The 24,989-nt window shown below is 53.5% G+C and overlaps 1 protein-coding gene across 9 annotated transcripts in view; it reads right to left on the bottom strand.

The window, feature by feature from the left end:
• Positions 1 to 23,815, bottom strand: part of NADSYN1 (NAD synthetase 1) — a 39,412-nt gene extending 15,597 nt beyond the window's left edge. Inside the window, exons 1-14 of one of the 9 annotated variants that reach the window (XM_049892792.1) lie at positions 23,636 to 23,674; positions 21,069 to 21,430; positions 19,446 to 19,545; positions 17,459 to 17,697; positions 16,005 to 16,058; positions 14,204 to 14,293; positions 12,159 to 12,210; positions 9,911 to 9,999; positions 9,642 to 9,759; positions 7,327 to 7,458; positions 4,964 to 5,038; positions 3,282 to 3,406; positions 1,731 to 1,779; positions 652 to 754 (exon numbers count right to left, since the gene is read on the bottom strand). In XM_049892792.1, coding sequence (XP_049748749.1) covers positions 652 to 754; positions 1,731 to 1,779; positions 3,282 to 3,406; positions 4,964 to 5,038; positions 7,327 to 7,458; positions 9,642 to 9,759; positions 9,911 to 9,999; positions 12,159 to 12,210; positions 14,204 to 14,293; positions 16,005 to 16,058; positions 17,459 to 17,622 — 1,051 coding nt within the window. In that variant the 5' untranslated portion in view covers positions 17,623 to 17,697; positions 19,446 to 19,545; positions 21,069 to 21,430; positions 23,636 to 23,674. Of the gene's footprint in view, positions 1 to 651; positions 755 to 1,730; positions 1,780 to 3,281; positions 3,407 to 4,963; positions 5,039 to 7,326; positions 7,459 to 9,641; positions 9,760 to 9,910; positions 10,000 to 12,158; positions 12,211 to 14,203; positions 14,294 to 15,377; positions 15,453 to 16,004; positions 16,059 to 17,458; positions 17,698 to 19,445; positions 21,431 to 23,635 lie in introns of those variants that run through there. The other 8 variants (XM_049892790.1, XM_049892798.1, XM_049892791.1 and 5 more) reach the window with 8 other exon arrangements.
• Between the last annotated feature and the right edge of the window lie 1,174 nt (positions 23,816 to 24,989).

Here is a 24,989-nt window from a genome sequence, read left to right as displayed (position 1 = left end):
AAACGCTGCCTGGTCTCGCACCCTCCCCCTACCACTGGCTGTGGCTCTGAGCATTCTGATCCACAGTTTTCACCAGCTGATTCTCAGAATTAGATTGCCAGGCCTTTCTTCCTAGTCCATGTAAGTCTGGAAGCACTGCTGAAACCTGTTCAGCACCACAGCGACACACAAGCCTCCACGGACAGGTGGGTGGCGGCTGCGCACGAGGTCCGCTGGCCAGGACTGAACCTGGGTCACCTGCACGGAGGGTGAGCATTCTAGCACTGAATCACCACTGCCCCCCAGACAAGTGTCATCACCCCTGTTTTCCTGGTGCATATAGAAGGCTGTGTTCAATGTCAGAGTGCACAGCGGGAGGGTTTGAACCGGGGTTTGCCTGACCCCAAAGCCCTTGCTCTCTTCGCTGGGTGGCACTTCCGTGACTAACAGCAGGTGTGGCTTGTGACAGCCGAGTCGGCTCAAGGCTGTGGTTTAACAGCCTCGCTGTCCACAGGCCCCGATGCTCGGGCGTGACATTATGACATCTGAGAGCATCTGTACGCCCTCCTTCACCCACAAGGCCCAGGACTTGGGTGTCTGCTCTGCCCACTCTGGCTCCCCAGTCAGATAGCCAAGGGCAGACCCTCCCCTGGACCGATAGTCGCCACCTACTTCCGTTCCTGACAGCCTCGCAGACCAGGTAGCACATGGAGAACACAAGGCAGGCGGTGGCCGCGCTGTCCACCCCGCCGCTCAGGGGCAGGAAGAACCCTGCCTGCAGTGGGTGGGTCAGAGGGCGGGGTGAGAAGAGCCTCAGAGAAGCTACATGTTCACCTCCCATTAACCCAGATCCACCCAACACACCTTCACAGCCACCCACAAAAAAGCAAACGGCGTCAGCTTTCATTGAGGAGGTAAAAAAGTACCCCTCACGTTCCCAAATGGGTTTTCTAGAGGAAAAGGAGAGCCTTTGGAGAGAGGTGCTCCCGCTGACAAGCCACTAGCGAGTTACAGACACGGGCGATCACAGCCATCAGGGAGGCTTGTAGCTGTGAATGTCATCAGATGGAAGCTCCACAGGACCGTCCAGAGACTGGGCCAAATCTAGGGGTACCTCGATCGGCCTCTGGCTAGCGTGGATCAAGCTTCCAACTGAGGCACGGAGAAGACACTCTTTTTGTTGCTTGCATTAGAAGTAAATCGTTACTGACCAGGAGCAAATACATGAAGCCAGCCAGAATGGGAGAAAAATACAGGACAAAACTCAAATTCTTAAAAAAGCCCAGACTACCTGGACCACCTGAGACGAGTGGACCCCCTGAGACTATCGCCCTGAGGCACTCTTTAAACCTTGAACCAAAACTATCCTGAGATCACCTTTCAGCAGAAAAGCAGATTGGTATACCAAATAAGGGATCGCTGCTCTACGAAAAAAAATCTGTATGAGTTCAAAAGCTCAACATTTAACCCAAAGCAAAGACGAGAAGATAAAGGGGCAGGGAAACTAGAGTAGTGGAAATGGAAAAACCAGAACACAATTAAAGAGAATCTTGACACAATGAGAAAAACATAACTAAGGTCATAGATCAATTTGTGTGGAAACTGTCAAATGAGAATCTAATCTGCTGTGTAGACATCCACCAAAAATACAGTATTATTTAAAAAAAAAAAAAAGTCAGCCTGCAGAGAACTAAACACAAACCAATCAGCAGAATAAGCTAAGTGACCGGGTGAGAAACTGGAACTCTTACCTGTTGGCTACGTCTTAAAAAATCCCAGAGCCAGCATGCGGGTCCAAGGCTGGGGAGCAATCAGAAGCATTAAGTTTGGAAACTTCTCACACTAGACTTGTTGGGAAGACGGCCTGCTATGGCCCTTGGGGCTCTCACCAAAGCCATCTAGTCTGAAGGCTTGGGCCCGGAACATTCCCTGATAATGGAGGCTGGGAACCGAGCCTCTCTCTGTTCCGGTTTCTTCTGCTTCCTTTTCATGGAAAGTCCTTCCCTGTTACAGGCCTAATGAGCACTTCTTTGTTCTGCTCATGTGTGTGTCACATTGGGACCTGGCCAACACCATGTCTATATCTTTCTGGCAAGGAGGGAATGGGGTCCTTCAACTGTAGCACAAGAGGGGTACGTGCAGACCACCAGCCCTGTGATGGCTGCAGGGAGTGACTCACTGGACATGGGGGTTGGTGCCCACTATTGAAGATGACTTCGCTCTGTCTCTCCTCTATGTGAGTAAAGCTTCGTTCCAACCAATGCCTGTGTGTGAGTTGTGTCTTTCTGGGCGACCTTGGACCTTGCTCAACAAGACCCAAAACATATTGGGTAGGTATTATGGATTGCATTGTGCCCCCCAAAAATGTTTGTCTACTTGGGTAGGCCATGATTCCCAGTATTGTGTGGTTGTCCTCCATTTTGCAACATGATGTAATTTTCCTATGTGTTGTAAATCCTAACCTCTATGATGTTAATGAGGCAGGGTTAGAGGCAGTTATGTTAATGAGGCAGGACATAATTTACAGGATTAGGTTGTATCTTGCGTCAACCTTTTGAGATATAAAAGAGAGAATCGAACATAGAGGAGAAGGACCTCATACCACCAAGCAAGAAGAGTCAGGAGTGGAGCATGTCCTTTGAACCTGGAGTCTCTGCGCTGAGAAACTCCTAGACCAGGGGGAAGATTGATGACAAGGACCTTCCCTCAGAGCCGACAGAAAAAGAAAGCCTTCCCCTGGAGCTGGAGCCCTGAATTCAGACTTCTAACCTCCTAAATTGTGAAAGAATAAGTTTCTATTTGTCAAAGCCATCCATTTGTGGTATTTCTGTTATAACAGCACTAAATAACTAAGACAGTCGGCTTCCCCAAAAAGGCAGCAGAGCTCGGAACACCAGCTGACACTGACTGAGCTCTCTGATGCACCAGGCTCTGGTTTAGCACTTCCCCTGAATGAACTCATCTTGATTCTCACAACAACCCTGGGATGTAGGTGCTATCATTATCCCCATTTTAAAATGAGGAGTCTGAGACACAGAAAGGACAAGTGCCTCGCCCTAGGTCACGGAGTAAGGAAGTAGCAGAGCTAGGAGGTGAACTCAAACATTCAGACCCCAACATCCCTGACCTCAACCCCAGTGAGGCACATACCCCTCTTAACCAAGTATCTACCCTGAGCAGGTCCTAAAAACCGTCAGGTGCTCCTTGCCACCCCACCATAATGCAAACCCCTTCAGAGCCCTGGGCTGGGTGGAAGGCTAGCTGACCACAAGACAACTGGGTTAGTAAAGGGCCCAGCTCACCTTATCTCCTCTGCGGGGCTGTGGTACTTCCACTCGATGGGCTCAGAGAGTGGCAGCAGCAGGTCGTCCTGGCTTGAGAGGGCAAAGTCCACCTTCACTCGAGGGTAGGGCTCCACTCGGCTGGCCTTATGAAGGAGGTTCTCGTCATTGCCATTACTGAGACCCTTACAGGGTCCCAGGACCCACTCAAGAATACAACACTGTTAGCCATCAGGACAGGCAAATCAAAATCACAGTGAAGTAACCGACAAGGATGGCTAGGAGAAAAACAGGTGATAACAAGGGTTGACAAGGACATGGAGAAGCTGGAACCCCTGTACACTGCTGGAGAAATTGCTGGAGAAATGTAAAACGGTGCAGCCGCTGTGGAAAACAGCTTGGCGGCTTCTCAAAGCGTTCAACACAGAGCTGTCGTATAAGCCAGCACCCACTCCTAGGTGCGCATCCAAAGAAATGAAGTTGTATGTTCACGCAAAAACCTGTACATGAATGTTCAAAACAATATTATTCACAAGAGCCCAAAGGGGGGAAAACCCGAGTGTCCATCAGCAGACGGGAGGACCAAGTGTGGTCGGCAGACCCAGGAACGGAATATTATTTGGCCATAAAAAGGAACGAAGTCCTGATACGCGCTACCACAGGTATGAACCTTGAACACGTTTTGCTGAGTGAAATAAGGCGGTCACGAAAGCACAAATGTTGTATGATTCCATACAAATCAAATCCAGAACAGGGAAATCTACAGAGACAGAAGGCAGATTATGGTTGCTCAGGGCTGGGGAGGGGAGGTCAGGGGTGACAGCTAAAAGATACGGAGTCTCTTCTCACGGGGATGGAAATGTTCTAACCTCGATGGTGACGGTGGTTCCACGACTGTGAAAATACTACAAACTCACTGCACACTTTAAATCAGTGCACGGCACACCGTGTGAATCGTATCTCAATAAAGTCATTAAACTTCGAAATCAAAGACTTCGGCTCCACTCTGTTTTGAGCGTCGCGCTTTAGCACTGTTTGCAAGACTGCTGCCCCTGGTGACCACCGTTTAATATTCTGTCTTTACGGTTTAGAAAGTGCCAAACCCCAGCTTACAAGCAACACCTCTGCGAGTTGGATACAGATCTGGCTTGTGTTCAGCCTAGGGTGCCAGTGCAGACTCGCCCCCAGACCTCAACCCACCCACCCACCATCCAGGGTCCCGGCAGCCCCTGGCTGTACTGGTGGCTGCTGGCCACACTGTCCTCCCTCCAACCTGGGGAGCCCTCCCCCACAACTTGGGGAACCCTTCTCTGGAACTGGGGAGCCCTCCTTCCCACCTAGGAAGCCATCCCCCCCGGTAGTCCTCCCCCCCCCACCAATTTGGAGGTCCTTCCCCCTCCCTGCTGTCCTGGCAGTTCCTGCACCGACAGCTTTGGCCTTTTCATGTGCCTGTACCCCACCACTCTCAGGGGCAGGGAAGGCTCAGGGCCAGGTGGCTCCAGCTAGCAGGGTGACGAAGACAGACGGAGACCCTGGTGCCGCACCACCTCTCCTCCCACGTCCCCGCGTCCTGCCTCTCCCAGTGCGTGCTCAGTTCCCACGTCCCACACCCTGAACCCACGTGGCCCCAGCCACCGCAGCCAGTGGACAGGTCACCAGGTCTTTGAAGCACTTCCTATGCAGATGTCTATGAAAGAACGTACCGCCAGGCTGCGCGAGGAGATCTCTGCCCTGTAGCTCCGGACATCCTCCAAGTCCAGGGTGGCCGTGAGGACTTCCTGGGGGATGGGCAGGGGAGGTTCAGAGAAAAGCCACGACTTCCTGTACACCCCACTTCCACATGTGATATGACCGCTTTGAGGGGTGTGCCAACTACACAAAAGCAGGTCCACCTACTGGAGCAGGGGCTGTGAGCCTGCCATGCCTGGGGGCCCAGGGCCGGGGGCTGGCCAGCAGTGTTGCTGACCCCCAGCCCTTCCCCTTGCTGCGTCCACCTCTGTTACATCCGGACACTGTCCAGTAACCAGTTAGTCACAGACCAAGACACAATTCCACTGATAAGAGCCTGCCAGGGGCTTCCAGGAAAGTGTTTCTCCTCTTGAAGAGAAATGTTTTATGTTTGTATGTGAAGACGGGATGACTGGTGCTGCTGCAGCCATTTTGTGATCATGAGGACAGGTACCCTGAGAATGAGGCCAACACAGAGGAAGGCTGGGCAGGAGAATGACAGAGAGGTGGGGCCAAAGCCCCAGGTCCACATGAGGTAACAGAGAGCTCTGTCACCTGCAACTTACAGCAAAGAAAAGTTTTAATTCCTGGATATTATTCCTTTATGAAAAAAATGCTCAATTAAAGTAAGTTGTTAGAATACTATTTCGTTAAGCACAGGAGTAAGATGGTAAGAACTGCTTCTGTCACCATTAGGTGACACGAGACGGCTGCAGTCATCCCCCTCTCCCCCAAACAGAAGCTCATGAAACAAGCGCCTGCTGCATGATGGTGGAAGCGCCTTGTTCACACTGGGCTAACTAGGCTGGGAGACACTCACAAAGACAAGGACTCCACATACCCTGTGGCTTTGCTGTCACTTCCCAGCATGGGGGTCACCGAAGCCACCAGGCTTCCTGCACGGCAAAGCCACGATGAAGCCACAAACAACGAAAAGACACTGGATGCTGGCAATCTTTTCATAAAGAGGCACCACTCAGTGTTTTTGAAAAACTAGGGAAAAGCTCCAACACAAAATCCTGACTGGAGGCATCCAACAAGGCAGAAGAGCCACCTGCGTGAGGTCTGAGACCCCACGGGAGCCTGCACAGATACATCACCTGGAGCACACGGACAGGAGAGGACAGCTCTGGAACAGCTCCACGCTCCACAACGCTGCTTCTCACCTGCTCAGGTAGCTCATGGAGGAGCTGGCAGAATGGGATTAGCTTTGAGTAACTAAGGCCACCTAGCTAGCCAACCTAACTAACAGGAACGCCAGCTCTCAGCACACTTGGCTGGTAACTGAAAGATTGGAGGTTCAAGTCCACCCAGAGGTGCCTCGGAAGAAAAGCTTGGCGATCTACTTCTGAAAAATCCGCCACTGAAAACCCTGTGGAGTGCAGTTCTACTCGGACACACGGGGGGGCGCCAGGAGTCAGAATCAACTCACAGCAACTGGACATGTTAATATTCATCCATAGAGGAAGGAACCCTGGTGGCGCAATGATTGAGCACTCGGCTGCTAACTGGAAGGTTGGAGGTTCGAGTCTGCCCAGGGGAGCCTTGGAAGAAAGGCCTGGTGATCTCCTTGTGAATGACATTTTGGGAGAGAGGCCATCACTGTCCGAGGACGAGTGGGATGTGCAAAGGGTAGGGGAACAAGGCAGAGACCAAGCCCAGAGCCACATTCTGTAAAACGCATATTAATATGATACACATCTGTAGAGAAGGAGCCCTGGTGGTGCAACAATTAAGTGCTCGGCTAACTGAAAGGCTGGCAGTTCAAACCCACCCAGCCACTCTGTGGGAGAAAGACCAGGCAATCTACTTCCATAAAGACTGCAGCCTAGGAAACCCTATGGGGCAGTTCTACTCTGTCACATGGGATCACTAGGAGTCGGAACCCACTTGGCGGCACCCAACAACATCTTTAGAAGTCGAGCGTGTGCAGTTTCCAGCAGCTTCTCCAAGGAATCTGTAGCCGCCATGGGTTATAAGCCCCCACCTCTAAGTGGGGTGCTTGGCCTGCCAGGAAGGATCTTGCAGACTGTGGTCCTGGGCTTGGCCTCTGCCTTGTTTCCCTGTCCCTTGCATACCCCATCTGTCCTCAGATGGGAACAGCATCTCTCCTGCAATGCAGTTGACTGCTCCTGGACTGACCAGGTCTCTCCCATAGCCAGCTGCAGTCAGCGCGGCCCAGAGAGCCCCCAGAACAAGGAGGCAGAGGCATTGGGCCCCACCTCTGCCTCTAGAGCTCAGAGGGCCGGACACCTGATCACAGGGGAGAGTGATCTAGAAGACCAACTGGGACAGGGCAACATGCTACTCCCCCAAATCCCACCAGCTGGCGCGTTACCACGTCATCCAGGGAGAACTGGGAGCCCTGGGCGAAGATGCTGCCATTCATCGCAATGGTGGCACAACCATCATAGTAGAGGCGGTCCCCGTCGCAGCCCTTCTGGTTGGCCAGCAGGTAGATGCCACCGCTCTGGAAAAGGCAGCGTGGTGGCGGTGTGATCAGCGATGCTCCACACTGCCTCCCACTGCCCACGGCAGACTACCTGGCCACAGCGGCTCACTCCCTCTCCCACCCCGCCTGGTCACACAGCCCTCCCCCAACAAGGAAAATGCTCGCGTACGCGGAAACGGTGCCTGTGCAACAGCCAACCACTTGGCCTTCCATGGCTTCAGGCATAACACGACACGTCTGCTTCCGCCTCACGACCACCCTTCAGGCAGGTGTGTCCTCGCCATCAGTTACGATGACATGGGGGCTCAGGAAAGCCAGAACTCCCAGGGAAGAGTCTGATGTTCACCCCAGGCTGCACTGAATCCAACTCAGTCCCACGGACGACTGTCACGGACTGAACTGTGTCCCCTTAAAACGCGCTGGAATCCTAACCCCTGTATCTGTGCACCTGACCAAGTGTCACGCGACTGTCTTCTGTAACAATCCCGCCTCATGTTGCTGAGGCCATACCAGTGAGGGTGGGTCCTAACCCTAATCCCGTTTGAGTTATAACAGGTACAGATCAGACAGACACACACAGAGGAAGACAGATGCCATGGGAGGATCGCCCACAAGCTGAGGGACCAAGGAGAGCCCGGCCCACCCACAAGGAGGGAACCCACACAGCCAAGACCCTGATTTGGACCTCTAGCCTACTGACCTGTGAGAGAATAAATTCCTGCTCTTTAAAGCCCCCTGCGCATGGTATTTCTGGGTGACTAAGACAACACCTAAACAACATCGTGTCTCACTACGTCCCCGCAGCCAAGAGCCACCACGCCCACGGACAAGAGGCATGTGTGGCTCCTGGCCACCACGTCACCCATCCCATGACACGGTAGTAGTCAACGGTGCTGGTGGACAGCAGGGGTGTGAGCCCATGCCTGGTCCCCTGCCCCAGAGGGGGGTGACGAGAGCCCCTGCTTCCTGGGAGGCTGTGAGGATTAGGTGGTCAGTGGTCAGAGGGGTCGCTGGCGCACACTCGCTGAGTACCAGCTATCTCAGCTTCCTAGTGCTCCTATAACAGAACTACCACCAAGGAGTGGCTTTAAAGAACAGAAATGTATGTTCTCACAGCTCAGGGGCTAGAAGTCCGAATGCAGGGCGCCAGCCTAGGGGAGGCTCTCTCTGTCACTCTGGGGAAGGTCCTCGTCTCTTTTCTGCTTCTGTTCCTCCGTGTCTTGGTGTTCTCCAGGTAGTGTGCACCCTCCCCTGTTTGTGCTCACCCGCTTCTGTGCCGAATCCGCTCCTATTATATCTCAGAAGTGATGGGTTTAAGATACACCCTGTGCCGATACGGCGTCATCAGCATAACTTAAAAAAGTCTATTCCCAAATGGGATCGTGTCCACACCTACTACTAATCCAACCTACTGCCATTCAAGTCCATTCCGACTCATAGCGACCCTATAGGACAGAGTAGAACTGCCCCATAGAGTTTCCAAGGAGCACCTGGCGGATTCGAACTGCCGACCTCTTGGTTAGCAGCTGTAGCACTCAACCACTATGTCACCAGGGTTTCCTGTCCACACCTACAGGGGGTTAGGATTCCAACACATTTTGAAGTACACCTTCCAATCCCTAACAGCAGCCACAAGCACCAGCCCAGAATCCCTACCATGGATGACTCTGGTGCAGGCACTGGGGGCGGGGGCTGCGTGGGACAGACACAGTGCCTACTCTGTGGTGCCCATGCCCCCACCCCCCACCTACCTTGGTGGTGGCCATGGACACCAGGCCCACCCTGTGGTGCACACGCCCCCACCCCCCCACCTACCTTGGTGGTGGCCATGGACACCAGGCCCACCCTGTGGTGCACACGCCCCCACCCCCCCACCTACCTTGGTGGTGGCCATGGACACCAGGCCCACCCTGTGGTGCACACGCCCCCACCCCCCCACCTACCTTGGTGGTGGCCATGGACACCAGGTCCACCCTGTGGTGCACACGCCCCCACCCCCCCACCTACCTTGGTGGTGGCCATGGACACCAGGCCCACCCTGTGGTGCACACGCCCCCACCCCCCCCACCTACCTTGGTGGTGGCCATGGACACCAGGCCCACCCTGTGGTGCACACGCCCCCACCCCCCCCACCTACCTTGGTGGTGGCCATGGACACCAGGCCCACCCTGTGGTGCACACGCCCCCACCCCCCCACCTACCTTGGTGGTGGCCATGGACACCAGGTCCACCCTGGCGTGGGCTTTGCGTAGCACGTGGTGGCTGCCTGAGGCGTTGGTGAAGATCTCTACACCATCCAGGCCCATGTCCACGTGGGGGCTGTGAGCAGGGGTGAGGGAGAGGAGGGACCACTGTGCTTCCCCAGCCCGCCCACCCAGCCCCTCACCAAGGCCACGCCCTGCCATTTCCAAATCCCACCACCCACAGCGCCGGGTAAGCACGGGGTGGCCAGAGCGAGGACAGGGCTGACCTGTGGGGTGTCCACAGCTCCTCGCAGATCTCGCTCCCGATGCAGGTGTCCCGGGTGGCCAGCACAGCGTCCCCAAAGGGGACAGTCTCCTGCAGCGGGAGGGAGGGTACATCTCACATGTGAGCACACGAGGCCCCTCGGCTCAGTGTCTCAGGCACTGGCCCCAAAGCAGACCCCTCCCCAGCCCACTCCACACCCCGCCACGCGAGCCTCAGCAACGTCTCTCCCCGGGGTGGGTCGAGCGGACCCTGGACGATGGACATTCTCCCAGCAGATGAGACCGGCAGCACCAGATGCCGGCCGAGCAGCCCACTCCACCTCCATGGTTCATTCATTCACTCATTCACTCATTCACTGAGCCAATGTTTACCACGCACTGCGGTGGTCCCTGGAGGCTGAGCGGTAAACAGTGAAAACCAAGGCCCTGCACTCGGGGGGGTTTCCGAAAACTCAGCCACTGAAAACCCTGTGGAGCGCGGTTCTGCCCTGACACACGTGGGGTTGCCATGAGTCAGGGTCAACTCAGTGGCGACTGACCACAGCATAACTACAGGAGGAGTCCCTGGCTGGTGCAAAGAGTTAATGTGCGTGGCTCCCGACCAAAAGGCTGGAGGTTCGAGTCCACCCAGAGGTGCCTCAGAAGAAAGGCCTGCTGCTCCAGTCCTGAGAACCCAGTCCCTGAAAACCCCGTGGGGTCCAGTTCTACCGTGACACACACAGGGCCACCACGCGCTGGGGACGACTTCACGGCAACCACACAGGGTGTAGGAGGAGGGCGGGGATTCAGCTGGGTGATCGGGGAGACCTCTCGGCAGGCAACATCAAAGCAGAGGTCCCGATTAAATGGGAGAAGGGTAAAGGGGAGTTTTTATCCTAACTGCCCCCCACGTCCCCGGCCCAGCATGTGGACATGTCGTGCATGGTCACTGCGCTTGACTCTGGGTTCCCCAGCACTTGGAAGAGACAGGTGCTTTCGGGGTTGTGTTTGGAAGAGCCGGATCTCAGCAGGCAGAGGTGTCTGTAAGAATTCCACGTGCAGAAGGAGAGAAAGCCTATATCCTGGGCGGCCAAGGCCTGGAATGTTCTAGACGCCGACAATGCTGCCTACCCAGGACAGCCACCTCTGAGGCTAAGTGTCTCCTGCATCCACACAGCAATCTCTGCTCACCTGCTACCACAGGACCCACCTGCTCCCCAGCCCACACAGACCCCCGCCTCCCTGCCCCACCTCACCGCACACCCACCAGTCACAGTCAACAGCAGCAAAGATGGGTTCACCAGAAATTATGACACTCCTGTCTCACTCCAGACAATCCTTAAGTATAGGCAATGTAAGCCCCAGGCAGGGACGGCCATTTCCTGCCACGTGGGAGAGAAGCCGTGGAGAAAGGCGGCCTGAGCAGGAGGAGGAAGGAGGGAGCCATCCACGGGAAACGCAGCGGTGAAGTAAGACAGAGAAGGAGCCCACCAGACCCAGCTACACGGTTTAGAAATTTCCCTCCTTCGCTTGATTTTCACATAGGCTAGCTACCGTGGTGGAGAAAAAACCTGAAGTTGTCAATGATTTCAGTCGACTTGGATCAACAGCCAATGTTCATGGAGACAGCAGTCAAGAAATCAAAGGAGATATTACACTGGGCAACTCCGCCGCCAAAGATCTCTAGAGCTTTAAAAAGCAAAGATGTCACTTTGAGGACTAAGGTGCGTCTGACCCAAGGCACAGTCTCTTCCTTCTCCTCATAGGTATGCGAAAGCTGGACAAAGAGAAAGAGTGAAGAACTGATTCATTCGAACTGTGGTACTGGCTCCTACTGCCAGAAAAATGAACAAATCTGTTTCAGAAAAAATACAACTGGAATGCTCCTTAGAAGCAAGGATGGTGAGACTTTGGCTTGCTTACTTTGGACGTTATCACAGCAAAGAGGAATCACTAGAAAAGGACATCATGTTTGGTAAAGTAGAGGGTCAGCAAAAACAAGGGCAACACCCCCGAGACAGACTGACACCACAGCTGCAACAACGGACCCAGACGTAACAACGATCACGAAGGTGGTGCAGGACTGGGCAACATCTCGTTCTCCTGTACATGAGGTCGCCATGGGTCGGCACCAACCTGACAGCCAACTAACAACAGCAGCTACCGTGGTTTCTGTTACTTTGATTCAAAAGTGACCCTGCCCCACACGGTCCACCGTTAGCTGGAAATCGTGACGTTTGGCTGGAAGATGAGTATAAACCCAGGACTCACCTGGTTTGTCAGGTCCTGTATCATCCGAGGAAGAAAGTACTCTTCCACTTGCCTGGAAAGGAAACCAGCCCAGGTCTGAGCAAAGAGCACAGAAGGACATCTAAACAGTCATCAAGGCGGGAGCCCCGAGCTGAGGACTCAGCAGGGGAACTCTGAAGTGTTCACACAATGCCAGAAACTACCATTTCAAGATAAAAAGCCTGAAGACAAATTTGACGAAACTCCTGTGCGATCAACATGTGACGTCACGGCATTCGGTGTTCTCTCGTGGTCTGTCTCAGGTTCCCCGCTCTGAGACACAAAGCCTTTCTGGGAGATGTGTCACGCGTGGGTTATGTGAAAACAGGTCACACGTGCCCATGGGGAAATCCAAGTGGCATTCCTGACGGAAGTTGTTGTTGCTGTCATCGTCAGGTGCCGAGTGCCGGCTCCGACTCAGGGCAACCTTACGTGGAACGGAGCACAACCTTTGCCCGACTTCTACCATCTTCCTGATCACTGGAGTGTTTCAGTCCATTGTTGTGGCTCCTGTGTCAATCCATCTCACGGAGGGGTTCTCTCATTTTTGCAGACCCTCTGCTTTACCAACCATGATGTCCTTTTCTAGCAATTGGTCTTTCCTGATGACGCGCCCAAAGTAAGTGAGCCAAAGTCTTGCCAAAATACATACAAATATACATGGCGTTGTATGGAGTCGTTTCTGTTCTAACTTGGGGGGGGGGTGCTCCTGGAATCCAGTGGGTAAAAGCCAGGGATGCTGCTAAACATCCTACAATGCGCAGGACGGTCCCCCATAACAAGAAATTATCCAGCCCCAAATACCCCCAGTGCTGAGGTGGAGAAACACCGCTGTTTAGGGTCATTCAAGATACACGTGGTACTCCACTTAAAATGACCCTTATCACTGGCTGACGACTGGGGAGCTGGTTTTGTTGTGGTGGTAGAAGACATGATAAAACCTTCACCATTTCAACACTTCTTACATGCACAGTTCAGTGGCATTAATTACTTCCGTCGCGCTATGCAACCATCACCACTACCCGTTTCCAGCTTTTTCCATCACCTTAAACACAAGTTCTGTGCCCCCTGAGCAATGACCCTCCTCTCCCCTCCCTCCTGCCCCTGCTGACCACTAATGACCTTGGTCTCTGTGTGTCTGTCTGTTCTAAGTGGGATGACACAGTATCTGTCCTTCTGTGGCTGACTTAGTTCACTCAGCATCGTGCGCTCAGGGTTCATCCATGTCGCAGCGTGTCAGCACCTGGTTCCTCTTTACGGCTGAGTAACACTCCATTGTGTGGACGTACCACGTTTTGTCTATCCATCATCTGTTGAAGGACATGGGTTGCTTCTGCCCATTTCAATGTTTTCTTTTTCTTTTTTAACTTCCCATACTTCCCTCCCCCCAGCCCCTGGTAACTACTAACACGCTTTGGTCTCTACATACTTGCCTATTCTGGGATCGTACGGTCTTTGTCTTTTGTGACTGACTGACTCCACTCAGCATCATACTTTCGAAGGCCTGACTGAGAGCTATAGTACATGATTGTGATAAGCCTGGTATAATTTAATCAACAGCATAAAAACATCAGAACGCTCATTAGAAAGGAGAATGGTAACTTCGTCTCACACACTTTGGACATGTTGTCACGAGGGACCAGTCTCTGGAGAAGGACTTTGTGCTTGGCAAAGTAGAGGGTCAGGGGAAAAGAGGAAGACCCTCAATGAGATGGACTGACACAGTGGCTGCAACATTGGGCTCAAGCCTAACAATGACTGTGAGGATGGTGCAGGACCAGGCAGGGGTTCGTTCAGTTGTGCACTGGGTCACTGTGAGTTGGAGCTGACCTGACGTCACCTAACAATGACAACAAGCATAAAAACATCTATATCTAGGTGACAGGTGCCTCAGGGGGCAGGCACCTTGCCCTGTGTTCTTGAGCGTCTCCCCTGGATCTGAAACCTTGCTGCACCCAGGGAAGATGCCGAACCAACATCCAAGGAGTGACCAGGAACCACCCTCTAGCACACAGAGCCCGACTCACCGACTCCTGGACCAGGGGCTGAACCAGCGCAGCTCCCGGTAGTTGCCTTCATTCGCCAAGGCCATCTTGGGCCGGATGAGCAGGACCCTCCTGCAGGCGGGGACAAGGTGGCTCAGCATGTGCTCACAGGGCAAACACGTCGTTAACAAGGAGCAAGCAGGCAGGCCAGGGGGCCACTGCCTGCAAGGCCATGTGGCAGATGCAATGCCAGCTCAAAAGTGGGCCTCCAAGCAAATTGCTGTCCCTCCCTGGCTGTTACGGATTCTGCCCCCCAAAATGTGTGTCATAAATCCTAACCCCTGTACCTGTGGATGTAATCACATTTGGGGATAGGGTTCTCTTTGTTATGTTAATGAAGCCATAGCAGTGTAGGGTGTGTCTTAAGCCAATCACTTTCGAGATATAAAAGGAGGTTAGGCACAGAAGAAGACAGTGCAGATGGGAGAAAACAGAGGCCATGTGAAGATGGCCAAGCAACAAGGAAGAGAAGCTGAAAGAGACAAGAACCCTCCCCCAGGGTGGACAGAGAGAGCCTGCCCTAGAGACGGCACTCTGAATTCAGACTTCTAGCCTCCTGAACTACAAGAAAATCAAAGTTCCTGTTCCTTAAAGCCCCCCACTTGTGGAGTTTCTGTTAGGGTAGCAGTGGGAGACTGGGACACGGGGTTTCAGCTTCCTGTCTACAGCGCAGCATCCTCCCTGCACTCCCCAGGGCTCCATTCCCTCTGACAGCCGAGAATAACAGCGCCGGGGGTGGGCCCGCTGCTAATGCCCTCCCTCACCTAGATGGAGTTCCAGGCAACAAGGACACGTGTCCCCAAGCCCACCCCCTCTGGGTCTCTAATAGGTGAAGATGTTTATGTAAGACAGACAGGGACACCCAGGGAGTAGGGCCCCCAGGCACCTTTTAGCTCAGTAAAGAAGTCGCTCCTGAGGTTCACCCTTCAGCCTAAGATTAGACAGGACCATGAGACTAAAGGGGCAGGCTAGCCCAGGGGCAAGGACTAGAGCCAGGAGGGACAGGAAAGCTGGTAATAGGGAACCACAGTCAAGAAGGGGAGAGTGTTGACATGTTATGGTGTTGTTAATAAATGTCATAAAACAATACAGGTACTAAAAGTTTAAAAAAATAAAAAAGAGAGAGAGAGACGGGGATGAAGAGAAGCCACGCCACCTGAATCGTCTGTCTGACGCATCGGCTGCCACTGTTGTGATGTACCATCATCATCGATGTACCATCGATCGAGCGGCCCCACGTGACAGAGCAGAACTGCCCCATAGGGTTTTCTATGCTGTAATCTTTATGGACAGGAGCCCTGGTGACACAGTGGTTAAGTGCTCGACTGTTAACCCAAAGGTTGCAGGTTCAAACCCACCAGCCCCTCTGTCTGCAGGACAAAGATGTGACAACCCACTTCCGTAAAGATGACAGCCTAGGAAACCCTATGGGGCAGTTCCACTCTGTCCTACAGGATTGCTATGAATCAGAATCAACTCTACGGCAATGGATTTAATCTTTACAGTAGTGGATCATCAGGTCTTTCTCCCACGGAGCCAGCCACTGGGTGGGTTCAAACCACCAACATTTTGACTAGCAGTCCAGTGTTTAACCATCGCACCACCAGGGCTCGGCTCTCACTGCAAGCTGGTATCCCCAGAAAAAGGCACTGACACGTGGTCTCCAGAGACCACTGTCAGCGGGGGCAGCACAAGTCCCCACAGCCCACCAGCCCAGACCAGAAGGAGTCCAGCAGGGGGAGACATGCCCACCGCTCCCCCAACCCCCCACAGGGTGGCCTACCTATTGAGAAAGATCACCCTGCAGTTGTAGCGGACATTCCTGTGCATCACGGGCCTGCAGAAGAAAGGAAAATGGATGGTGGTCAGCCGGGGGCGTGAGAACGCACAGCAAGGAGAGACCAATCCTGCGGCTCCGGAAACCATACACTCTGCTTTTATAGGAAGCATCCCCAGATCCTTTAAGAAAAACTACAAGGCTCCTATGTAGCTTTCCCAAATCAAATGTGGGATAAGCAAACTGTGGGCATCGGCACCATGGAGTATCATTTAGTCATAAAAACAAACAAGCCTGCAAGACACGAAAAGACCTGGGAGAAACTTAAATGCACATTGCTAAGCGAAAGAAGCCAGTCTGAAAAAGCTGCCTACTGTATGATTCCAAGTACCCGACGTTCTGGAACAGGCAAACCTACAGAGACAGTGTCAGCGGCTGCCAGGGCCTCAGGGGCAGAGGGATGTACTGGGGAGCCCTGGGCACTGTGAAGGCTGTGACACTATCCTGCGGGTTGCGGTCACGGTGGACGCTGACATTAGGCATCGGCCCACGCTTACACAGCACAAAGAGGGGGCCCTAATGGGAACTGCGGACTCTAGTTCACAACAGGGTATCAGTATCAGTTCATCTATTGTAACAAATGCAAGAAGTCAGGGGAACTCTCTGTACTTTTTGTAAACCTAAGACTGCTCTAAAAAATAAACTGTTATTTTTAAAAAGCAACAAATAAAAGGTAAAAGAAAAAACCCTACATGCTAGGTAAATGCTAAGGAAGACAAAGTAAAAATGGCAATATTCATGTCAGATACAACAGGACGTAAGGAGACACAAAGAGAAACAATGTAAACCCATCCCTAGGGAAGGGCTGTGCAAAGGTGGAGCAGACATGTTCTGGAATGCTCCCAGGGTGTTGATACGGGCCTGTGGCGTGTGACCAGCTCCAAACTTACCGTCCAGTGCAGAAAAGTGCACTACCTGACGGGTGAACACTGCTCCTATTTGTGCAAAGTGTTGCACAGGGGCCCTCCAAGGAACATGCCCAGCCTGCTTCCAGGAGCTGCTTCTGGGTGGGGAAGTTAGGAGACTGGGGGGCTGAGGGGAGCGGAAACCAAACCTGCATTTCCACATAGAGCCTCTGTAACCAGTGCAGTCAGTCAGGTTGACCCCGACACGTGTGTCAGAGCAGAACTGTGCTGCACAGGGTTTTCAACGGCTGATTTTTCAGAAGTAGACCATACGGCCTTTCTTCCGAGGTGCCTCTGGGTGGACTTGAACCTCCAACCTTTTGGTTGGCAGAGGAGCCCCTTCACTGTTTGTGCCACCCAGAGACGTGGCCTTCGTAGCTTTGGAAATTTGCAAATTTCACAGCACGGACTTCAGGGCAGCGCTGCATGAAGTAAGTCCTGGGGCCCTTGTCATAGACTTCCCCTTGTTCTGAAGCCCCTCACATCAGCACTCACATGCCCACGTCACAGATGATATCCTGAGTGACTGGAGATTCCAAAAGGGCTGCCAGGACCTGAAGCGAATGTAACAGCGTGTCTGACTCATAATAGTGATCCCAGCAGCCGTAGCCACTGCAGGGACAGAGAACCACAGGTGAGCCACAGCCCGAGGAACCCATCTGCAGGTGGCAGGAATTCTAGGGGTGGGGCCAGCCTCCCTGGCAAGTCCACTGTGTAGCCGAGTTAGGATCCTGCTACAGAAAAAAGGCACAGTTTACAGGAAATAAATGCACACATGCCCATCCCTTCCTCTTAAGTTACTACGAGAAATTTTCTGTCATGTCAACAAGTGCTGCCCTTTGATTTTTTATTATTTTTAATCTTTAATGTGGCCAAAATCACACTGATCTACAAGAAGACCCAACAGAAACAAAACTGGAGTCACAGGAGACTGCCCTTCAGACACGGACTGAACATTCAAACTACAACCCACACGGCCTCCCCTGAGTTTCTTGCCATGCAGGCTTGGAATGGGTCAAACAGTGGCCCCAAAAAAGATGTAGCCATGTCCTAGCTCCCCAAACCTCTGAATAAATGATCTCGCTTAGAAAAAGGGTCTCTGCAGATTAAGCAAGTGAAGGGGTCAGGGGACGTCATTCTGGATTAGTGGGGTAGGCCCCAATTTCAATCACAAGAATCCTTCTGAGAGACAGCAGGAGACACACAGAGAAGAGCGGCAAAAGACTGCAGGATGCAGCCACAAGCCAAGGAAAGCTTGGGACCACCAAGAGCTGGAAGAGGCAAGGAAGGGTCCTCCCCCTAGGTCTTCGGAGGAAGCGTGGCCCTGAAGACACCTTGATTTTGTACCTCTGGCCTCCAGAACTGTGAGAGGATAAACCTCTGTGGTTTTAAGCCCTCAGTTTGTGGTACACTGTTACGGCAGCCCAGGAAGTCCGCACAACGCTCAATGATGTTGTAAAACATGAGAACTGGGCTGATGGCCAGGTCTTAGTATGGGGGGTTGGAAAACAAAATACAGAGTATTTAGAACTTTCAGATCTTCGAAAGGTTTGCCTTTCTACCGTGCAGCAGTCTGGTGGGCATATTTCCAATGTGGAGCCAGCTTTGCACACACAGACGAAACCCCAATCCTGGTGTTGGCTGCTTTCAATGCCAGGGAAAGCATTCCTCTTGGCCCTTGGCTCTGGTTAAGGGGGAAAACTTTGGTTTTCACAGACGGAAACAACACTGAAGAGAGGGCTCCGTGAGGGGTCAAGGCCCGGGGTGTCCATCCTGCCCCGGGGGCTGTCACTCCCGTGGGACACCAATTAACGCTGCAATCCCAGGCATCCTGTTGCCCAACGCCCAGCTGCCAGCACTCCCCACCTTGTCTTTTAGCAAGTGACGGAGCGATTTGTAACATGGGCTGTTTGATCAACAGTCCTGGGGATCCCTGTGAGTACCAGCCTGCCATACACAAAGTCCCCGTACAAAACTGACTCAAAGGCAAGTTGAAAGATGTGTCAGTCACTGACTTATCCACGAACAAACTGTTGAAATGGTGTATGGCTGTGTATATTTTCCCCCAAAAGAGAAGGGTGAAGAAGATTATAGGCAATTCCATTGTTAAACCACCTCAGAGCCACTAAGATTCCTTATCGATGTGACAAAACCATAGATACGCGGTTTTGTGACAAAATTCACAGACTTAAAAATTAACAGCAGAATTAATCACTGTATTTTTCAGTGGAGTCAAACCAAAACCTGACTCTGCCACCAAGTCCATCCCAACTCCTAGCGATCCCTCGTGGTGGAGCAGAATTGCCCCACAGGGTTGCCTCGGCTGTTATCTTTATGGGAGCAGATTGCCAGGTCTTTTCTCCCAAGGAACAGCTGGTGGATTCGAACTGCTGACCTTTCAGTTAGCAGCTAAGCACTTAACCACTGCACCACCAGGGCTCCTTTCAATGGAGTATAATAAAGAAAAAACTTAAAAAAAAACCTGACTCCAAGGATCACTCAGCAGCTCCGGTGAGGATGTATAGATGAGTGAGGTGGCCCGCCTGGGGGGTACTGGTTCTCAGCGCTCCTTCCAGGTGCCCCTGACCAGCAGATACAAAGAGAGGCCACGCTCAGGGAATGACTCGGCTCCCGTCCAGGCCTCTGTCTCCGCTTTGTAGGCCGTGGTGAGTGTTAAATGAGATCCTGCGCCACACACTGCAAACAGTCTAGAGCCCAGCTCAGTGGGGGTCTTATCCCTCCTGATACACCTACACCAGCCTGGGGCCTTTAGTTTAAAATCTTCCATTTGTAAGATGGCAGGTCCAGACTCGGGGCTGTGGACCACACTGTTATAAAGTGAAAGAATAGGAAAGAGAAAGACAGCACCTAACCAGTCGCCGCAGAGTCGATTCCCACTTGTACCAACCCCCTGTGTGTCAGAGTAGAACTGGGCTCCACAGGGCTTTCGATGGCTGGGTATTCAGAAGTAGATCGTCAGGACCTTCTTCCAAGGTGCCTAGGGGTGGACTTGAACCACAAACCTTACAGTTAGCAACCAAGCGCACTCACTGTTTGCATCACCCCGAGATTCCACAGATACACATAAAAAAAAAAGAAAATCTTTTTTTTTTTGTATATATAGACTAAACTAAATACATAGACAACGACAACAACAAAAGTTGCCCTCAAGGTGACTCTGACTCGTGGGGATCCCATGTGTGCCTCAGTAGAACTGTGCCCCGAAGGGTTTTCCACGGCTGATTTTTTGGAAGTAGATCGCCAGGCCTTTCTTCCAAGGGGCCTCTGGGTGTTCTTGAGCCTCTCTAATCTTTAGGTTAGCAGCCAACCATGCTAACCATTTGTGCCACCTGGGGACCAGAGAAACACAGCAGGATCTGACAGGGTAGCAAACATGCCAGGAGGCCTGGGCTGCCGTTCTAAACCCTTCAGGGACAAGAGAAAGGACGTGAGGCTCGAGCTGAGAGCTCAAGGGTGGACACCACTTAAAAGCTATGCAATCCTGGCCAACTCAGGATTCCTGGCACTGAGGGAGGTAACTTCTCAAAGAACAAATGAAATGAGTGTGTTAAGCTTCCTGGATATTATGGAGGAAACAGGTGTATCTGAAGCGTCTAGGGAGAGAAATCAACCTGAAGAGGGAAATGGACCTGGAAGGGCAAAGAGAAAGATGCCTCGAGAATGAATACAAAAAGCCTGAGAGCAGACAGGTTCTGCCTCAACTAAGGCCAGAAACAAGAACCAGCCAAAACAGGGAACAGGACCAAGGACAGACTTCTGGGCCCACAGCTGATGGTGACAGCAAAGACAAACAGAAAACTCGCAAAGTGAAGAAGGCAGCTGACACCCAAAGTAAGAAAGGAACTGTAGCTTGTAAAAGACTCATGATGTGCCAACCAACTGCTTTATTTATTTTTTAACTAAAAGACAAGAAAAGAACCAAGGAATCAGCTTCCCCAACGAGTGCAAAGTGGCAAATTGGACGTGATCCCTTCTGCTTCTTTATGGGAAGGTTCTGAAGACTTTTTTATGGCTAACATGAGTGTGGTAAGCTAGAAGGATAAAGGCAGAATAGATGCAGCCCAGCTCTGGAGTCGGCCCCGACCTGGTGAAATGTGGCTCCCCGAATTCCCGGATGTCGGAATCAAGGACTCCGCAGCCCTCCTGAACCTCCTCTTGCTCACGTGTTCCTGAGGGTTGTTGCTGCTGTTATTAGCTGTGACCCAGGTGACCCCATCCACAACCAGGCTCACGCACAGGTTGCCGATGGCCTCTTCCGCGGATCTGGCATACCCCAGCTCTCAACCTGGCCCAGGGCGCTTCCAGCAGACACAGCCACTGCCACCTGCCCACCCCCGGACTGCACACCCAGCTCATCCCAGGGTATCTGTGAGGTCAGCTCTCACCATATTTCCAGTTCTGGTCCAAGCCTGTACCTTGCTCCTTTGTTTTTGGCAATTTCAATACCTACATGCACAGAGGAAGAAAGAGGGGCAATTTCAGCACCTACAACATATCCAAAGGTAATCTAACACCCTGTTGTGGTTTGTTGTTGTTAGTGCTACTGACTCCAACTCACGGTGACCCCATGTGTGCAGAGTAGAACTGCTCCATAGAGTCTTCAAGGCTGTGACCTTTTGGGAGATTTCCAGGCCTTTCTTCCGAAGCACCTCTGGGTGGATTTGAACTTTTTTTTTTTATTCTGTTTAGGTGAAAGTTTACAGCACAAATTAGTTTCTCATTTAAAAATTTATACACGAGTTGTTTTGTGACATTGCTCGCGATCCCCACAAGGTGTGAGCACTCCCCCCTCTCTACCCCAGGATCCCTGTGGCCATTCGCCTGTTTTCCTGCCCCTTCCTGCCTTCTCACCTTTGCTTTTGGGCAGGTGCTGGCCATTTGATCTCATATATTTGGTTGAACTAAGAAGGACGTTCCTCCCATGTGTTGTTGTGTGTTTTATAGGCCTGTCTAATCTTTGGCTGAAAGTTGGACTTCGGGAGTGGCTTCAGTTCTGAGTTAGCCAGGCACCTGGGGGCCACAGTCTCGGGGTTTCCTCCAGTCTCTGTCAGAGCAGTAAGTCTGGTCTTTTTTTGTGAATTCGAATTATGTTCTACACTTTTTTCTGCTCTGTCCGGGACTCTCTATTGTGAACCCTGTCAGAGTGGTCAGTGGTGGTGGCTGGGCACCATCTAGTTCTGGGCTCAGGCTGGTGGAGGTTGTGGTTTACGTGGTCCATTAGTCCTTTGGACTAATATTTTCCTTGTGTCTTTGGTTTTCTTCATTCTTCTTTGCTCCAAACATGATGGGATCAATAAATGTATTGTTTTCAAACTCACAGCTTTTAAGGCCCCAGATGCTGCTTACCAAAGTAGGGTACAGAACATTTTGTTTATGGACCATGTTATGCCAATTGACCTAAATATCCCCCGAGACCATGGTCCCCAGCACTAAGCCCCAGTAACTCAGTTCCTCCACCAACCTTTCAGTTAATAATCGAGCACTTAACCATTTGCAACACCCAGGGACTCCTGCTGCAGCAGTCACAATTTTAAAAAATGATAATAATAAAAATGAATGAAATTTAAAAAGCCCCGTGAGCTCCCTGACCCCATGCAGCCAGCCCTCCTCCTGGCAGCCTGGCAGCAAAGGACAGCACCTCCCAGACCAGCTCACACCTGACCAAAATGAGAAACGGGGTCAGGTCTCCGGGCTGACCCTTAGCACCAAAGGAGGAGGAGGAAGGGGAGAAGAGGACACACCCTGGTGGTTTATTAACATGTAGACACTGAACACCTGCAGCAGAATGAGTGCAGAACTCGAAGGTGCTGATTGGGGGTCCCAAGGCTTCCAGCCCAGCAGTGGGACCCCTGCAGGCACTACCGCTTGGTGGATGTGGGCAGCAGCTTCTCTAAGGTGGAGGGCCAAGCTGCCTCAAAATCAGTTCTGGCCACCTGAGCTCGCCTCCCTTCACCCCAACCAGACTTGCTCTGCCTCTGATGAAATGAAAGCAGGTTGATTAAAAAAAAAAAAAAAAGTTCAAGGGAAATGGCTGACAAGACGTTATTGCTCAAATTCTGTTTTACCCGCTCTTGGCCAGCCCTCTGGGAGTAAGCAGCTCTGTACGAGACAACCAGGGTGGCTCACATCTGCAGGTGTGCCAGGGCAGGCTAGCTGAGATACAAGCGTGCAACCTTTCACTCACAAAGTGCAACTGTCACCCCACAAAGCCCACAGAGTTTTTAAGCTCGCAGGCTCACCCCCTTAGTCTGCCTTCCCTGTTTGGGCGGATCTCTCCCAGTGCCCACCCACCAGAAAGGTCCTCGCAGGCCACAGGCTGCCCACTGCAGGTCTCTTCTGCAAACACCCCGGCCAGCAGTTGGCCGCCCCTCCGCTAACACACCCCCGAGTATGGGCAGCTCAGCCCCAGCTGTGCCACCTGGGCTGCACGGATGCTGGAGGACAGGTGCGTGCCCCGCCCCCCAGCTGGCTTCCCTCCCCCACGCTCCTCTCTCTCAAGCCTCACAAACCACGTGTCCCACCACAGGCCTGGCCATTATCCACTCTTATCTGGGGTTGCCCCAGGTGCCTCCGGGGCAAGGAGCTGGGGGGTCGCGGGGAGCGGGGCCGCACACTGGACGTCCGCCCCGCCAGCGCAGCCTCCAGACTCACTCTTTAAAATCCTTTGCAAATTGCCCTCGAAGTCCAGGGCCCACTGGTTGAGCGCACACGTGGCCACGGTCACCTTCCGGCCCATTCTGGCCTCCGTGGCTCGGGAAGGCAGCCCGCGGGCCAACCTGCCGGTCTCTCGGTCCTCCGAGCCTGGGGGCCAGTCCCCCTGAGCCCCGCGTCCGGCCCCGCCCCTCCCAGCCCCGCCCCTCCGGGCAGACCGGCGGAGCTCCGCGTCCGGCCCCGCCCCCTCCTCGCCCCGCCCTTCCGGGCAGGCCCGCGGAGCTCCGCGTCGGGCCCCGCCCCCTCCCGGCCCCGCCCCTCCGGGGAGACACCCTGAGCTCCGCGTCCGGCCCCGCCCCCTCCCGGCCCCGCCCCTCCGGGCAGACACCCTGAACTCCGCGTCCGGCCCCGCCCCCTCCTCGCCTCGCCCCTTCCGGTAGTCCCACGAACTGTAACATCCGGCCCCGCCCCCTCCACGCTCCCTCCGCGCCCCGCCCCTTCCGGTAGTCCTACGAACTGGGGCGTCAGGACCCGCCTCCTCCGCGCCCAGCCCGTCAGGGCCCGCTTCGTCAGGCCGCGCCCCGCCCCCCCCGTGGGTAGCCCCGCCCCGTGAGGTCCGCCTGGCAGGAAGGACCCACAGAACCGCTCCTTGAGACTTCGCTCCGCCCCGCCCCTCCCGGCGAGGCCCCGCCCACGCAGGCCTGTAGAGCCGCAGGTCTGGCCCCGCCCCCGCCCCGCCCCGCCCCACCCGACGAGGCCTGGCGGGGGCGGGACCGCGGAGCCTCCGACTTCAGGCCCCGCCTCGCTCCGCCCCCACCCCCGCCCGCCTGGGGAGGCCCGGTCGCGCCTGCGCAGCAGGCAGGTGCTCCGAGCCGCGGGTCACCGCTCGGGTCCGGCTCTGCCAACCCCTTCGGCCGCTCCGTGGGCGCCGCGCAGCCAGACGCCTGGCCCAGGCTGGTGGGGGGTCGCCAGGTCGGGGGTCCGTCCGCTTTATCCACTCGCTGACACCCCACCCGCCAGTGTAGCCGTGTTCTAATGAGATGTCTCCTGAGATGCTGGGTGCCGTGTGGTTAAGAGCTGGGCTGTCAACGCAGAGATCTGCAGCTGGACTCCGCCAGGGGCCCTTGGCGACCTGCGGGCAGGTCTGCTCTGTCCCGTAGGGTTGCTTGGAGTCGGCCCGCCTGGAGGCACATGAAAGTAAAAACCTTCAAAGAGGGAGCCCCGGCGGTGCCAAGGCTGCTAACCCAAAGATCCACGATTTAAACTCGCCAGCGGCTCTGTGGAAGAAAGGCCTTGAAGTAGTGAACATGTTTTTTCTTTAGTGTTTTAATATTAGGGAGAATATATTTTCTTG

Source organism: Elephas maximus, chromosome 7, assembly GCF_024166365.1.
Source record: "Elephas maximus indicus isolate mEleMax1 chromosome 7, mEleMax1 primary haplotype, whole genome shotgun sequence".
In the NCBI taxonomy this organism is placed as follows: Eukaryota; Metazoa; Chordata; class Mammalia; order Proboscidea; family Elephantidae; genus Elephas; species Elephas maximus.
This window is presented reverse-complemented; position numbering and strand designations above follow the sequence as displayed.